At 38.6% G+C, this 16,930-nt stretch overlaps 1 protein-coding gene across 13 annotated transcripts in view; it reads right to left on the reverse strand.

Annotated features, from left to right (window-relative positions):
• Positions 1–16,930, reverse strand: part of LOC128508385 (adhesion G protein-coupled receptor L3-like) — a 321,516-nt gene that overhangs the window by 118,303 nt on the left and 186,283 nt on the right. For all 13 annotated transcript variants that reach the window (XM_053479696.1, XM_053479700.1, XM_053479690.1 and 10 more), the window contains one exon: positions 16,004–16,113. In XM_053479696.1, the coding sequence (XP_053335671.1) occupies positions 16,004–16,113 (110 nt within the window). The remainder of the gene's footprint in view (positions 1–16,003; positions 16,114–16,930) is intronic.

Below are 16,930 nucleotides of genomic sequence, written 5' to 3' on the forward strand. Positions count from 1 at the left end.
CGATACGGCACAGCCAAACATTGTGCCGGGATCATATGAGATTTAATACACATCGTGCAAACCAGGCTATATTGAACGCGTCAGTGTGAGTTTTCAGCAGTGCAGTCGGAAAAGAGATCGATTCTTTTATAATTACATGAGGTGCGTACGGGGGGGAAGACAGGTCTGGTTTGGGTATACTAATAATCTATGTGTGTAACAGCTCTCTGGGGCTTGGACAACTTATCAGATATGTTCAGCTTTTTTTATTATTATTTTTTTATTTTATTTTGGTGGGTGTCTTTTTTTTAACCTGCTTTTCTCCGATGCTTTAGTTAGCATCATGATTCTTCTATTTGATTTATAAATCAAGGAATTTATATGCTTTAAAAAAAAAACGTATGGCTTTAAAGAGCCTAGAGTCGGAATTCTAAATCTGAGATTGTTTCCTAGTTTAAACACAATGATTTTGACCATGTGTGGCGTTGTCAATGTCAATTTTGTGTCAGTTTCAATATTTAACATTATTGATTTTTGTTCAACTTATATATTTTCATTAAGTGGAAATTCTGCTCTATTAATACATCAATCTTGTTTTTTTTTTTTTTTTTTTTTTGTAGTTCTACTTCAAAGAACCTGAACTTATTCAGCTTGTCTCCTCTGGACTTCTTTTTCTTTGTATGTGATGGTGAGCTGTGTAATAAAAAAGGGTTCCAAGCAGAACAACATAACGATTAAAAGAACCCTTGGGAAATCCTACGAGAGGTGTTCAGGTCAAAACAGGACTTGTAATGAAATTTCTCACGAGTGAAGGCGTAAATCTGTTCGACATTTACAGGCGACTAACGCACGGTACGGTGATGAGACTCTACGAATGTCAAAGGTTTAAAAGAAGGTCGTGTGTCCGTGAATGACGATCCTGCAGCCGGTTCAGTGAGCATTCGGCGAATGGGACGCTTCATCCGTAGTTAAAAATCAACAAATGACTTGTCGCCAGATTGCAGAAAAGATGGTTTGTGGAAATCTTCACCAATACCAGTCAAAAAGGAACTCGGCTGGGCTCACTCCAAGCCATTTTCACATGTTTGGTCTACTAATGGAGTTCCTTGGAGGCCAGGGTTTTAAAAATGAAGTCTGATCGAGGCTCTGGAAAACTTTCTACCAAAATTATATAAAGATATCAAGTTAGACTTTATATAGAGATATGTTTTTTTTTCTTTCATAACTGTGTTCTGTTATTCTGCATATACCAATAACCATAATGCACCAATAGAGTGGAGTGCATGAGCATTTACAATATTATTTGATTGATTTTAATCATTAGAACCATCAAGGTTTCTATTCTTAACCTCTCCATTGATGAAGTAGGTTATGATTTCCATCACTGTAACCTCCTGGACCTCCTGAAGCTATGCTTCAAGGACACCACTTTGAGATCCAGTGATCTAGGGCACTTCATTTAAATGTAGATTGTGTTGACTGACAGAAACTTAATTTGGACTTTTTTTTTTTTTTTTTTTTTTTTTTTTAAATCTAAAGCCAGCAGCAAGGTAGGGGAACCAAACCAATCATGGGTGTGGGAATGAGGATGAGGATGGGCATGTATAAAAAAAATAAAAATTCCATGGTTTTATTGAAAGATTAAAAAAACACACCTGCCGAACACACGTTTATAAAGAAAGCGTAAAAACATTCGCAAGTCATGAATCACACTTTACATGGTCCATTGGCACTCCAGGGAATGCTCTTCTTTCTTATAAATCTGCTACGAATGTTTTACGCGATATTTATAAGAGTGTGAAAAATGTCTCAAGGTTCTCGACAGTGTTATGATGACACACTGACACGATTTTGGGGGGTTGGGGGTTCAGGAGGGGATGTACAGAGAGGACACTTCACTTTACCTTTCTGTTCCACTTCTAGATAAGACATGGAAAAGAAAACAGATAGAGAAAAGAGAAGAGAGAAAAGCAGGAGAATGAATCATCACATAACAACCATAATATTGCAGATAATATAAACAGGTCAAGCTGTATCCTGTAGAGAGAAAGAAGAATGTCAAATGTGTTTGTGGAAAGTCAGTGTTCCTGAAGACACAGCATTTGGGGGGGGGGAAGCCCGGGTTAAATATGATGCATTTTACTAAGAAAAAGTAAATACAGAATAAACATTTATAGCTATGGATAACATCATAAAGTGAAAAATATTTGGCTTCAGTAGGTTTCGCGTATTAACCCTGTTTTGTCTTTTCCTAGTTTTATTGTTTATATTATTCCAAGCTGATAAAAGATCTGATCTCAATTTCTATTGGTCAGAATTCTCACTCACTCACTCATCTTCTATACCGCTTTATTCTGTATTCAGGATCGCGGGGGCCTGGAGCCTACAGTATTCCAGGAGCCTTAGGGCACGAGGCTGGGTACACCCTGGACAGGGTGCCAATCTATCACAGGGCACACACACATACACACACACGCACACACACTACGGGCAGTTTGGGAACACCAATTACCCTAACCTGCATATCTTTGGACTGTGGAAGGACCCGGAGGACACCCACGAAGCACGGGGAGAACATGCAAACTCAATGCACACAGAGACAGGAATCGAACCCGGACCCTGGAGGTGCAAGGCGACAGTGCTTTGATCAGAAACGAATTTTCAAAAATGTACTTTCTCTTTGCACCTCCAGGGTCCGGGGTCAATTCTTGTCTCTGTGTGCATGGAGTTTGCATGTTCTGCCCGTGCTTGGTGGGTTTCCTCCGGGAACTCCGGTTTCCTCCCACAGTCCAAAGATATGCAGTTTAGGCTAAGTGGCGTTCCCAAATTGCCCGTAGTGTGTGAATGAGTGTGTGAGTCGGTTCATGTGTGCGATGGATCGGTACCCTGTCCAGGGTCTGCTGGGATAGGCTCCAGGCCCCCAGCAACCCTGAATACAGGACCTTGAGCTCTGATCCCAGCTTTCAACTGCGATATGCAGAAAACAAATCATGTATAAATAATTCTTCCCGGTATTATGTATCCAGAAAGGTCAGGAGAATAAACCATTATGGTGGTGGACAGACCTGTAAATTTTCCTCCATTTATTCCTCTAACTGTTCTGGGTTTGAATCCCAAATAGCATAAAATGACCGCCATTGTGCTTTCGCCGGTCCTGTATGTAGTATGTTTAATCCCTTGTTCCACACACCAAGTAGTGCCCTTGTTCAGGATCTAGGGATCCAGTCAATTGTTGATCAAAACAATTCCTAATGCCACAAAGTGTTGTTTTTTACAATTATCGGATGTGAACTCTTCCTGAAAGTCATTCCTCTCTCCTCAGTACCAGAACACACCGGCCAACTTCAACCAACGTGTGGCATCGACAAACTTGTTGACTTCAGGGTGTCTCTGTGTGTTTAGGTGGGCGTGTGCATTCACTTTCCTCGTAGCTATTAATTTAATACAGCGGGACCAACCGTTGGCCTGAGAGACTGACAGCCAGATATTAAACCCGGTGTTGTACACGTCAGTGGAGCAATCTTTTCTGATTCTGATGATATTTCATATTTATGACACACAGAGGAATGCAGCCAAGTGTTTCATCTGATATAAAGTGTTTATTAGAACTACTGAACCCAGTTATTTATTATTTATACTGAGCATTAGAAAGGCATCGAAGACATACACACACACACACGCGCGCAATGCTAAATCTTCTCACTTTCCACCAGACATTTGTGCCTTACTGATTTTTTTTTTTTTTTTTTAAGGGCAATTATTATGCATACCATGCTGTTATAACAAGCCCTTTTTTAAAGACCAAGTATGAGTAAAAAGGAGATTTTAATTTAATTTCTTTATTTTTGGTATTCACTAAGCAATTATTGTTATTACGGGACATTTTAATCAGCTCAGATATTATGTTTATGGGAAAGACGGAAACGAGAAAAAGTGCTGAGACTTGCTGAGGTGAACTGATCAACGGGTCTGTTGTTGTTGCACTGATGTATTTTAGTGCATGTTATGCTTTTTTTTCTTTTTTTTTTAAAAAAAAAGCAGTGCTTATATTTTGGTGACTCAGATAAAAAACAAAAAAGAAGGAATAATTCTTTTTTTCATAAAATACATTCAGATTGCCATAATTTTACGTTTTTATGGTATCAGCTGTTGATACTGCAGAATTAATGCAGATTAAAATATTATTATTATCATTATTAATTATTTTATTTTTGATTGTTTGTTTACGATAATACGATACCTTCGATTTGTATTGCGATTTTATTATTAATTTACAATTTTCCTCGCTTCCTTTTTCTATAAATATCCCAATTGTTTAAATTTTTTAAAGATTTTATTACAATTCTAAACAAGTTTAGGCAATAATTTGCTCCTACCACTCCTGCTGATGTGTGAAGAGTTTAAAGCACTCCACCTGTAGGATTATAGAGGAACTGCAACATTAAATGTAACCACCTTAAATACCAAAACCTTTTTTAAATAATTGAAAAAAATAACGGGATACATAACTACATCGTTTTTTTTCGCCCCTCTTCACATGAAACCATGCATCCCAAGTAAATATACGTATGTACAATCAGTGGTGCCGTAAAGAAGGGTGATTAAAGGGCCCCTGAGTGACTGGAGGTCACTAAAACTTTCATGCCAATTAAAAAGGTATAGGTCTTGCATATTGTAGGGGAGCCATGTGATCATGTGCCTATAAATCACGATTATAAATTACTATTGAATTTCTGATGAGTATCATAATGCAGAAGCTGGGTAACAGACGCCTAACCAATTAAACTCCAAAGAAATCTTTAAATATGATTTACATTTTTGTTGTTCATCATTGGTTGTCTTATAATCCTAATAATACACCTTTTTATATTATATAGTATTAACACACATTATATAGCATAAAAAACCCTCAATGATTGTTTAACGCTGCTCTCCTCTGCAGTATGCACACACTTATCAGTCCGTCCCTAATAAACCGGCCGGCTGGTCACCTCCACAATGACCACGCGGTTATCAGCTTCGCGCAATGTCCCTTGCTTGTCAAAACCAACCAAATGGAATCAGCCAATCGAGCGGCAAGGTCACTCCCTTACCAAGACGACACACACACACACACACACACACACACACTCAGAGGCACAAATGTGCACGCACACCGTGGACGATTTGTCACAACCCGTCGAGCAGCGTCACGATTAAGGAGCTGATAGAACAGAGCGTCAGGACTCGCACGAGAGAAAGTGGAGAAGAGAGAAAAAAAAACGAAGGGAAATTGGATATAAAAGACTTTTTTTTCATTCTTTCTCTTTTTTTTTCCTTTCTGAGTATTTAATAAGATTTGGAAAGGCTGTCACTGCCTGAGACAGTTATAGACTTAACAGTGAGGAAAAAGATTTGAGAAAAAAGAAACCTGGAAGCGAGAGAGCATTAAAGGCTCGGCCAGGGAAGTCACACGGCTGTCAGGCGGTTTCGCGTTATCTGGCCGTGTGTGTAAATTACTATTGACAAATTACTAAAAGACCACAGCAAACTAATCATCAGTGCAGACGTCAGTGTAGCAGAATGCAAACCCGTTCCATAACACCGTAGGTATTATAATGATTATCAACACGGATGCGTTCATTCATACGCAATTGTAAGGCGTTAAATATCGTTTTTGAATTTGAAATGCAAATATACCTTGATATGTAACAATCAAAATCTATGAACTCTGTTTTCTATATTATATCATACGATATAGAAATACTTTTCATAATATTATATTTATTATATCATTTATTATGATTTAACTTTTTTTTTTTAAATAAAGGTCTAAAAAGGTCAATGTCAGAGATAGTGTATACAGAAAATAATGCATTGTGCACGCTTTTTGTGTGAAAACATATTGTGAATGATGAGCAGAATCCTACTGAGCTGTCATGTCAATAGTTGCTCTTTCAGCATGAATTAATATTTATATCGAATTAATTGGCTGTATATGTGACATGTTAGGGGGAAAATGTATGGACATGCTCTTACTTTCCCTACTAACAAAGCTTTTTTTTTTTTTTTTTACTGTTGATTTCATGATTTTATTCATGCTTCATTGTAAAAAAAACACTTTTTTTATTGCTAAAATAAAACCTGACCACACCTACCTAAACCCTAAGCCTAAACCTGAGCATAAACCCCAGCGTAAACCTGAGCATAAACCACACCCTAACCCCTAGTCTAAACCTCAGCATAAACCCCAGTCTAAACCTCAGCATAAACCCCAGTATAAACCTAAGCATAAACCCCAGTATAAACCTGAGCATTAACCCCAGCCTGACCCCTAGTCTAAACCTTGAGCATAAACCCCAGTCTAAACCCCAGCCTAACCCCTAGTCTAAACCTAAGCATAAACCCGTCTAAACCTGAGCATAAACCCCTGTCTAAACCTCAGCATAAACCCATTGAAACCTGAGCATAAACCCCTGTCCAAACATCAGCATAAACCCCAGTCTAATCCTAAGCATTAACCCCAGCCTGACCCCCAGTCTAAACCAGAGCATGAACCCGACTAAACCTAAGCATAAACCCCAGCCTAACCTCTAGTCTAAACCTGAGCATAAACCCCAGTCTAAACCTGAGCATAACCACTAGTCTAAACCTTGAGCATAAACCCCAGTCTAAACCTGAGCATAAACCCCAGTCTAAACCCTAGGCTTCTTAACCCAGTTCCAGTCACTTCAGATTATCCTTAGTTGTTTCCTTTGCTTGATACACCCCAATAATTTCGACTCTTCTGACTTTTCCCCCTTCCAGACGTTGCATACAGTATAATGCCTTATGAACGCCTCGTTTCATCCCAGATTTTTTATTACTATTTTTTGTACATGGTGGTTCGATGCCATCCCACACGAAGCGGATTAAAAACGTTACGACCCCTGACTGTGGTTATTTTCCTCTAACAGCATGTCCCGCAACATTTTTATTCCTTCGACACCGCAGCCGTTTTCCATTGAGCGCTTTTTATCCCGTTTATGGTTACGTCTAATGTTGTGGAACGTCCACGGAACTAATTAGTTCCTTTTATTGCTTTCAGCTATAAACAGACATTCTCTCTCTCTCTCTCTCTCTCTCGCTCTCTCTCTCCGGCACTCGCTTTATTCCTCTCTTGAAGTTAATTAGACGGAGAGAAAAAAAAAAAAATCCCGCCTCGGAGCCCTTGTCGGACTGTTAGAGGCTTCTTGCGTTGAGGGTTTTGGACAAACGTCTCCTTCGATGATGATGCATCTTTTTTTATTTTATTATATATATTATGATTAGATTATGAGAAACATCTGCTGTAAATGTATTTGTGGTTTTACACTACTATACACTGGGGTGGTGTAAAATGTGCCTCAGGAAAAGACATGTCTCTCTCTCTCTCTCTCTCTCTCTCTTTCACACACACACAAATTCCCTCCACATCTCTTTTCTCCTGCCCTCAGATCTGATTTTTCCATCACTTTTCCTTGCCATTGTTCCTGTCGCCTTTACTGTGCGTCTCCACACCCACCCACTTACCCACTCTCGTTCACTCCGCTCTCTCTCTCTCTCTTTATCTCTCTATCTCACTCTCTTTCTTCTCTCTGTAGTGTTTTATAACCTTGAGGCTATAAAGAAAAGTGTTTGCTATTCTCTGAGAGAGAGAGAGAGACTGGAAGGGACTAAGTGTGACAGGTGTAACAGATTGGAACTTGGACAACCAATCCCACTAGACATAGGCACACACATACACACACATACACACACGGTCACATAACTAGAGCAGATATAATTCAAGCCTATCTTTTTTAAATATATTCCAGCCTCAAAGCCGGATGATAAAAAGCAGCTGTGCTGTGTGAAAGAGAGAGAGGAAGAGAAAGAAAGAGAGTGTGTGTGTGTGTGTGTGTGTGTGTGTGTGGGAGGTGTGAAGTCTCCTGCAACCTGTGATTAAAAAGAAAGCATCTATCACGTTCTGACCAATCACAGTCGCCGTAATCACACCTTCGCTTAGCAAATTTTTTTTTTTTTTAGACACACACACAATCACACACACAAATGTGCACGTAGACACAAACACACACACACATGTGCCGACCCACATTTAGTAAAATGTTCTAATTTTCTCATCAGTCTAGGCGCGGCTGAGCGCACAGCCATCCATCAGCACAGCAGGAGACGCCGAATGTAACGCCATTCAATCTAATGTGAGTGTAAGTAATGTCTATGTGTGTGTATGTGTGTGTGTGTGCGCCTGTGTGTGTGTAGGTGTATGTGTTTGTGTTTGAGACTCTCACCCCATTCGCAGTATGCCAGCCTAAGATCGTTTCAAACATTTGACATTTTAAAAATGGACGCCGAGTTCTGTGTGCAGTTTCAGGTGAGAGGAAGGAAGAGCAGGTGAGAGAAACAGGAGAGAGCAGGAACGAGCGAAAAGAGAGAAAGAGAGAGAGAAAGAGGTTAGGGGAAAAGGAGAGGTCAAGAAAGAGAAGGAAAGAAGATATAGAGATAGAAGATTAAAGAAGGCAGATTCCAAATGAGACCTTTCTTCTGAATCATTGCTAAAATCACCTGACCACACCTACCTAAACCTGAGCATAAACCCCAGCCTAACCCCTAGCCTAAACCTGAGCCTAACCCCTATTCGAAACCTGAGCATAAACCCCAGCCTAACCCATATCCTAAACCTGAGCCTAACCCCTAGTCTAAACCTGAGCCTAACCCCTAGCCTAACCCCTATCCTAAACCTGGGCCTAACCCCTAGTCTAAATGTGAGCATAAACCCCTAGTCTAAACCTAAGCATAAACCTCTAGTCTAAACCTAAGCATAAACTACTAATCTTAATCTAAGCATAAACCCCAGCCTAACCCCTAGCATAAACCCCAGCCTAATCCCTAGCCTAAACCTGAGCATAAACCCCAGCCTAATCCCTAGCCTAAACCTGAGCATAAACCCCAGCCTAATCCCTAGCCTAAACCTGAGCATAAACCCCAGTCTAATCCATAGTCTAAACCTGAGCATAAACCCCAGTCTAATCCATAGTCTAAACCTGAGCATTGTCACTATTGTTTGCACATTTGCACATGCACTTTATTTTGTCTCTTTGGTATAATTGATGCCTTGTCTCGGCTACAGCTAATTATGTTTATCTCGGCTTGTCTCAGTTAATTATGTTTCTTAGTTAGCTAGTAAAAGCCTACTTGAACTTGAATCTAAACACAGCTAACCCCCCATGTTGCCCCTAGACTAACAGACTAACCCCAAACCTAACCTCCAGTCTAACCACCCGCCTAGCCCCCAGCCTAAACCCCTGCCTAATCACTAACCTAACTCCCCATCTAGACCCCAGCCTAACTCCCCATATGTCTTACACCCAGTCTAACCCCTCCGCTTAACTCCCAGCCTAAATCCCATGCCTAAGCACCAGTCTAATCCTCTGTACCACCAGTCTAACGTCCTCTGCCGTACACCCCAGTCTACCCTCCCCCGCAGCCCCACCCCACCCCCCACCCCCCACTGAGCCACAGGTCCGCTCCTGTCTGATCAGCGCAGCTGCGTACTCTCTCATAATCACCTTAACCCTGATCACCATACCCACCGCATCACTTCCTGAACCTCCTCTGATTGGATATGATTGATGAGTGCTGGTTGTGAGTGGCAGGTTGTCGCGGTAATGAGAACTACACAGTCCCAGGTGGACCAGGTGCTGTTTGTCGAGGGACAATGAGTGCGACCGTACAAAGAGACAGCGGCTTACATGTGGAGGATTGATTACAGAGAGAGAGAGGGAGGAATGAAAATCCAAAAAAAAGTGAAATAGGAAAAAGAATGCACCAAAGAAAAAGATTGGTATCGTTAAGCAATGAAGGGAAAGAAGAAAAAGTGTGAGTAAGATAAAAAAGCTAAAAAAAAAGGAAAAGAGTGCAGGAGGGGAGAAAAAAGTAAAAGAGGAAAGACACGACGTGAGCAAAAAATAACATGAAAACAGGAATATGAGTGATGGAAGGGAAGGAAGAGGACAGAGTAGAAAGCAAGAAAGAGAGTGAAGAAGAGCAGGATGAGAACGCAGACAGATGGGAAATAAAAACAGAAGGAGAAAAAAGACACGGGCAGAGAGACAAATAGAGACAAACAGAGGGACAGACAGACAGACAGAGGGAGAAAGAGGACCAGAAAGAAAAAAGGAAAGAAAGATTAACAAACATACATTCGGACAGACAGACAGAAAGATAATAAAGTGAAAGAGAGATGGAGAAGGAGTGGAAAGCAGCAGGTGCAGTAGAACCTGCCAAAACAATCATGGCTTCCCGTGTCCTGCTCATAAAACTGCTTAATGCTGTGCAGCCCGCTGTCTCCGTCCCTCTCTCTGCACGACAACACACACACACACACACACACACGGAGACAGGAACCGTAATGGTAGGCAGGACGGCGCTTATTTCACCCAGGCAGCCGAGCATGGCCGTCGCGGCTAAATGGAAATCAAAGACTAATCACGTCGACCTGCGGCATACAAAACAGCTACTCTCTCTCTCTCTCCCTCTCACTCTTGCGCTCTCCCTCTGTCTCGCTCTCGCTCTCTCACTTTTTTCCTCCTCATTTTGCTGTGTTTGCTCTCCGCGACTGCAACAGAAACTAGCAAACAAAAGAGAGCTCTCTGGAACAACAAAAAAAAAAGGGGAAAAAAGAAAAACCGCAGTTAGCGTTAATTAGCGGCGCTTCAGACGACGCCTTTCAGAATTAATTAGTAGAAGTCAGCATATTCCCAAACACATGGCTCTCTAATTGTGTGTGTGTGTGTGTGTGTTTAAGCGTGTGCGTTGCATTGTGGTGTGAGAATCAGTGGGCCGGATGCGTCCTGACCCCCCGGTCTTAGCGCAGTCTCAGACAGCCGGCTTGGGAAAACCGCAGCGGCCATTTTGGCTCAGTCGGAGTCAAGGTCGTAAAACTCCGAGTCGGTGTAATAAGTCATCATAAAGTCGACGCTCCGCAGCATAAATCACGGCGACGGTGCGGTCGAGCCCACTGCGCCGTGGTCACCTGGTCACTATAAAAATAATGCTCACAACTGGGTGACACACATGCACGCACAAACACACATCGTTCTGCAGGTGTGTGTGTGTGTGTGTGTGTGTGTGTGTGTGTGAGTCTTTGAGGTTGCATGGATAAAACATTAGTTAGACTGACTTGGCTGCAGGGGACGTGTTTGTGTTTGTGTGTGTGTGTGTGTGTGTGTGTGTGTGTGTGTGTGTGAGTTCGATTTTAAGTAACATTAAATCATCAGGTTTAACATTCTCCACAACTTTCCAGAATGCTCTGTTTTCTTTTGCTGCCGAGTGCGAAAGTTTTCACACCCTCAAAAAACACCTTAAACTGAAACCCTGTAAAATAATATCTATAATAAAACATATTCTTTTTTTACTTCATCATTTTGTTTTTCACTGAGTAAATCACCATTTTATAGGTTTATTTGTAATCGAATTCAAATTTAATGTAGCGTCGTATGTTTTAAACATCGCTGTATTAACAAATACAACCGGAAATTTATCTCACAGCTGTTCAATTTTTAAATTTTTAAATTTGAAATTCAACAACTGAAAATTTGTTCAGTTGTTAAATTTAAATTTTTTAAATTTTAAATACGATTGAAGTTTTTTCAGTTCCTAATGTCATTATAATAATTATTACATCAATAATTATACAATTATAATATTTTATCTTTGCGTAGTTTTATTTTAAATACAGTTTATTTTTTATATTTTAGAGAATTTTCGTATTATATTGTATTTATTTTAAAGCGTTACCTATTTTAGATTTTTTAAATAAGTTTTTTATAATTTAAGGGGTTATATTTTGTACTTTTCACTTACTTATACCTTATGGGAATATTTTTTATTTATTTATTTATCTGTTTATTTATTTTACAGTACTATAGCCCAACCTATGGCCTCACTTACAGTACAAACTGATTATGAGTTACATTTTTAAACTTGACGTGTCAGGAACTGAAAAGCTTTAATACACACTTTTTTAAATACACACAATTTAATTTAAAGTCCAAGTGTACTACAAAGTAAGTATTAATTTTTTATTATTAGTTTTTTATTATTGTTTATTTAATAATAATAAAAATAATAAATACAGATTATACATTCAAATCAAATGTTCGAAACCTACTGTAAATTAGGTTCCGACGAGCTAAAATTAGCATGATGCAAAACAGGATTAAACTTTCAGTATAAAAATGCAAAAATAGCAGTTATTAAAGGAGCGGGCGAGTCGTGTTGGTCCTCACTTTGTCAAGGGGGCAAGTTGACAAAGACTAATAAAGTATAATATTATTTTAACTTATTAACTCAAATTATGATGTAATTATTTAGACTTAATATCTTGTTACTTTAATGTGATTACAAATTTTTCATATACAATTTTATATCATCTCATTATTAAATTAATTTAACATCTCATTTATCAATTTATCAAAAGTAAGACCTCATAATCCAGAATCAATTTATTAAAAACTAAAAACAAACTTGTTAACTTAATTAAAAAGGTTAAATTGCTAACTAAATTAAAGAAATGAAAACAAATGTTTTGCTACAAAGATGCAATTTATAAAATGCTTGTTTATGTACCAACCTCAGCAAAAACCTCCTTTCCCCTCTCGTCTTTTCCAACAACCAGTACACTAATCATCAGTCATCCCCTGCACCTGTTACTCCCGGTTCATGCCTCAAGTTAGATGTTTTTTTTTTTTTTTATGCGTTAATAATTCATAGGTCATTGTGTGGCTTAACAAACAAACAAAATATTCCTTTGTAACTGCTCAGGTGCTGCAACTAGAGTGAAAATGCGAGCCAAAAACTTGCCAAAAAGAGCTTGAAAAAGTCCTCCAAGAAGCCTGGAGAACTATTCCTTGGGACTACATAAAAAATACAAGAAAGTCTGGCCCTTTGAAAGGGAAATATAAAGAAACGAGGGGTGGCTCAAGACTATTACACAGTACTGTAGATATATACACACACACAACAACAACAAACACCAGGCACCAGTTGTTGCTTTGGTCTCGGCTCCTGCCAGGAAAGAAAAGGAAGAAAAAAACATAAAAAACAAAAACAAAGTAATGCCCCTCTACTGTCCTTCACATTCCAGAGTTTCTGTTTTTAATGGGTGCTAGAACTTGGGATTTTTATTTTATTTTACTAGCACATGATGCTAGATGAAGAGAGAGAGAGCGAGAGAGCGAGAGAGAGAGAGAATGAATGGATTTTTTTAGATCACTAAGTTTAAAGGGAATTTTTTCTTCTTGTGCCGGATGGCTGCACTCCTTATTACGCTTCCCATCATATATGACAAAAAAAAAAAAAAATTCAAATTCCAGACACTAATTACCCCATCGCCATGCCCCTCCCCTTCGTCTGAGACCACCTGCGACTTAATTACCTCCTTTAAAAAAAAAAAAAAAAAAAACATGTCTGTCTCGCCACCTCTGAACGGTTCCACCTGTCCGTCCCGAGCCCTATTTCACCATCCGGCCGTCCTTCCATCTCCGTTCCCTCTTCACTGTCTCAGTACTAATTTGGTGCGACAGCCTGAAACACACACTCGCACAAGGACACTTCGGGAACTGATGCCTCGGTGGGGACTCGAGACTTCCACGGCTATAAAACTCTTTCGTGTTGTCCTAATTGATTGATTTATTAATTCGTCCGATGCCGGTGGGAGGACGCGTGCGTGCCCGGACGTCCTTCGTGCATTCAAGGAGACAGAGAATAATAGCTGGGGACAGGGGACGGTTTACATTATGTTACCGTCTGATTACTTTTAATTAACCCATTACGTATTATTGACGGTTGATCAGGAAGTCGTTTATGACAAGAGGGTATAACCGCTCTTTACACCCGTGGTAATAAGAAAAGCCTTTCAAAATGCACAACACAACGATAAACACCAAAGGAAAAAATCAAGTTTGTTAAAGTGTGCACTTTGAGATGTTTTTTTTGCTCACTACGTTTGTAAAAAGTGATTATTTATGTTACCATAATTAACGCATTGATTTGGGCAAAATTAATTAATAACAAGCACCATCTCAGTGTATTCCAAGTGCTTCTGAAATCTGATTACACACTGTATAGGCTCTCTTAAATTAATAAAACTCCAGCGATGGTCCCCACTGTATTAAAGCTACTAGGTGGCACAGTGTAGTGTATTGTGATTGGCTGTTCCAGCTGGAGAAATAAAATAAAACTCTCTCACCTGGTCCCTGAAGATAACATTATAAATAATCTATCACAGCCAAGCGCACTATCCTTCCAGATCTGGCAACTTAGTCATTTTGACACACTATAGCACTTAGCCACTTTATCATATAGATCCGCTTAGAGGGCTGTGCATGCTCATGGTGCACACACACACACACACACACACACACACACACACACACACACACATGCACATGCACAGAAAGTCAGAGAAGAAAATTTATAGCGTTGAAATCTTGGGAGATAATTTTATCTTATGAAATATAAGGTTTGAAAGAAAGCGATAGAAAACTAGACCTGACTTAAAAGGTTTCTTTTCAGATGACTCTTGTAGCTGAAATCTTTTTTTTCCAGTAACATACTAACATAGCTTTTAATATTCATAATTTTAATATTGATATTGGTATCATATTGATATTTATTCAAGGATAAAAGACTGACATATCACCTTCGTACGCACTTCATTACAACTGACACCAACCTACAAAAGTTTTTAATAAAAGTATGGCTTTGATTTTATGATTTATTACATGACCAGATCATCCAAATCAGTCAGCTTGGAAACTCCGATAATACGAACTTTTAAATGCTTATAAATATGTCGCTTCATTTAGGTGTCATAACCTCTTTGAAAAACTATTCTTCACTATCCTGTTTTTCTAATTTGTTTTCTTATACTGTGTACAAGGTGAGCATTCACTCAAGGTAAATGCTCATAACTTGCTTATGTGCTGTTTATAACAATTATCATAAACATACAGTACATGAGGGTTAATTAGTGTTGGGTTTAAATTTTTCCCAAATCACATAATCAAATGAACGTCAATTGTTATGAGCTTTTCGTACAAGTTAACCTGTGAGGTGTCATAAGTCAGCGCTATGAGTAAAATGAGTAAAATCTATATCACCACTGTATGTACTTGGCTGTTATGTCAACTTATGTCATTTTTAAGGATACACTTTAATAAGGTTTCCGGGAGTCATTACTAATACATTTTAATATTAATTATTGTATATTCCCCACATTTCTTTTTTTACAATGTATTTATAGGGCTACATAAAACCTTCATAAGCTGTTGATAACAGCTGTCAGCATTAAACGTTTACTAGAATTCACTTTACTGCAGTTTTACAGTATGTCAACTTATCAATAATATGAACACTGTGTATAATACTGTATAAAGGCCATACAGTATGTATAATGCCCTATGAATACAGTACATTCATTACCTGCTATAATGCATTTATAATGCATTATTCATCTTGTTATTGTTTACATACAGTATGGAAATGCATAACAGTTTATATTAATGTTTAAAGCACAAATACATTATAAACTGTATACTGCTTATAACACATTATATCAATACTGAAGAAGTTATGCCTTGATTTTATAAGCGTATAGTGGTGTTATAACATGTTAGAAGCACTGCTTATAATACAGCACATAAACAATCCGTAATGCAGACGAAATTAATTTTCATTTACAAAAATACGTATGTATTTATATATATTTATATTAATATATATAATAAGTATGTCTATAATCCTTTAAAAATGCTTTGAAACATGATATAACACCTGTATGATCATGATCTGAACATATTCATGATCTTAATGGAAAATATAAAATATCACCATGTTATGTTTTATATATAGGATTTTAACAATGTCTTTAGTGTGTGTGTGTTTAACAATGTCTTTAGTGTGTGTGTGTGTGTGTGTGTGTGTGTGTGTGTGTGTGTGTGTGCGGAACACGAGTCACACTTACTGTATGGCACACACTCATACTGAACTTCCAAGTACTTGTAGGTTCCAGGGCAGGGGTCTGGAAATGCATCGGGGCCAGCTACGACCGCACACTGTGTCCTGTTGTTACATCTAAAAAAAGAACAAAACATTTAAAAAAATAATCGATTAACAAACAAACAAACACACTTTTGACTTAGACAATATGTTCAAAATTTTCCGATGGATGACACAATCTTTATCAGGAAGTATTGCTTAGTCACAAGTTAAAAGACTACTGATTTCTTGATTCAACACGCCTGGCAGTAATCAGGCCTCGGGATGGCTGTGAAATTTAACTCAAAATGTTAACTCAAAACCTGAAAAATGTGGTTAATTATAGGCCACGTTCAAATCTAGTCTTTTTCTAGGCACTTTTGCATTTGCGTTTTAGATCCGATATATATATTTAATAGCTACTAAACCAGCTAAAGCGAAGCGTCTGGCTTCCTTCTTTCATCTAGTCCTCAACAAATAAACCTTACTGACTGCTTCCCATCTTCCCGAGCAAAAATCCCAAACATATTTTTTTGCTAAAATCGCATGAATGAGTGTGTGGTCACAAAAAAATATTATTTGTTTTAACCCAGATGGCACGAGCCAAAACATATTGATGTGCACATGTGCGCCGTTCCAGGGGACAGACGCATGCATTAATTTGGAGTCCATTAGCGTCAGATAAAAGTCACTTGTAATTATGAATGTGAACCGAATAAATCTGAATTGAACAATGTGGCTTGCAACATGAACATAGACAAATTGCAACAACAACAATAACAAATTAATAATAATAAAGACACTTTCTTCTTTTATTTACCCGTTGCATTTGCTGGTTGGTTGCAGTGACCTAAGCCAACGGTCATACTTAATGCAGAAAAACTAGAGGATGGATTCAAACCCCCAACACCCA

Source organism: Clarias gariepinus, chromosome 20 (assembly GCF_024256425.1).
Source record: "Clarias gariepinus isolate MV-2021 ecotype Netherlands chromosome 20, CGAR_prim_01v2, whole genome shotgun sequence".
Lineage (NCBI taxonomy): Eukaryota > Metazoa > Chordata > Actinopteri > Siluriformes > Clariidae > Clarias > Clarias gariepinus.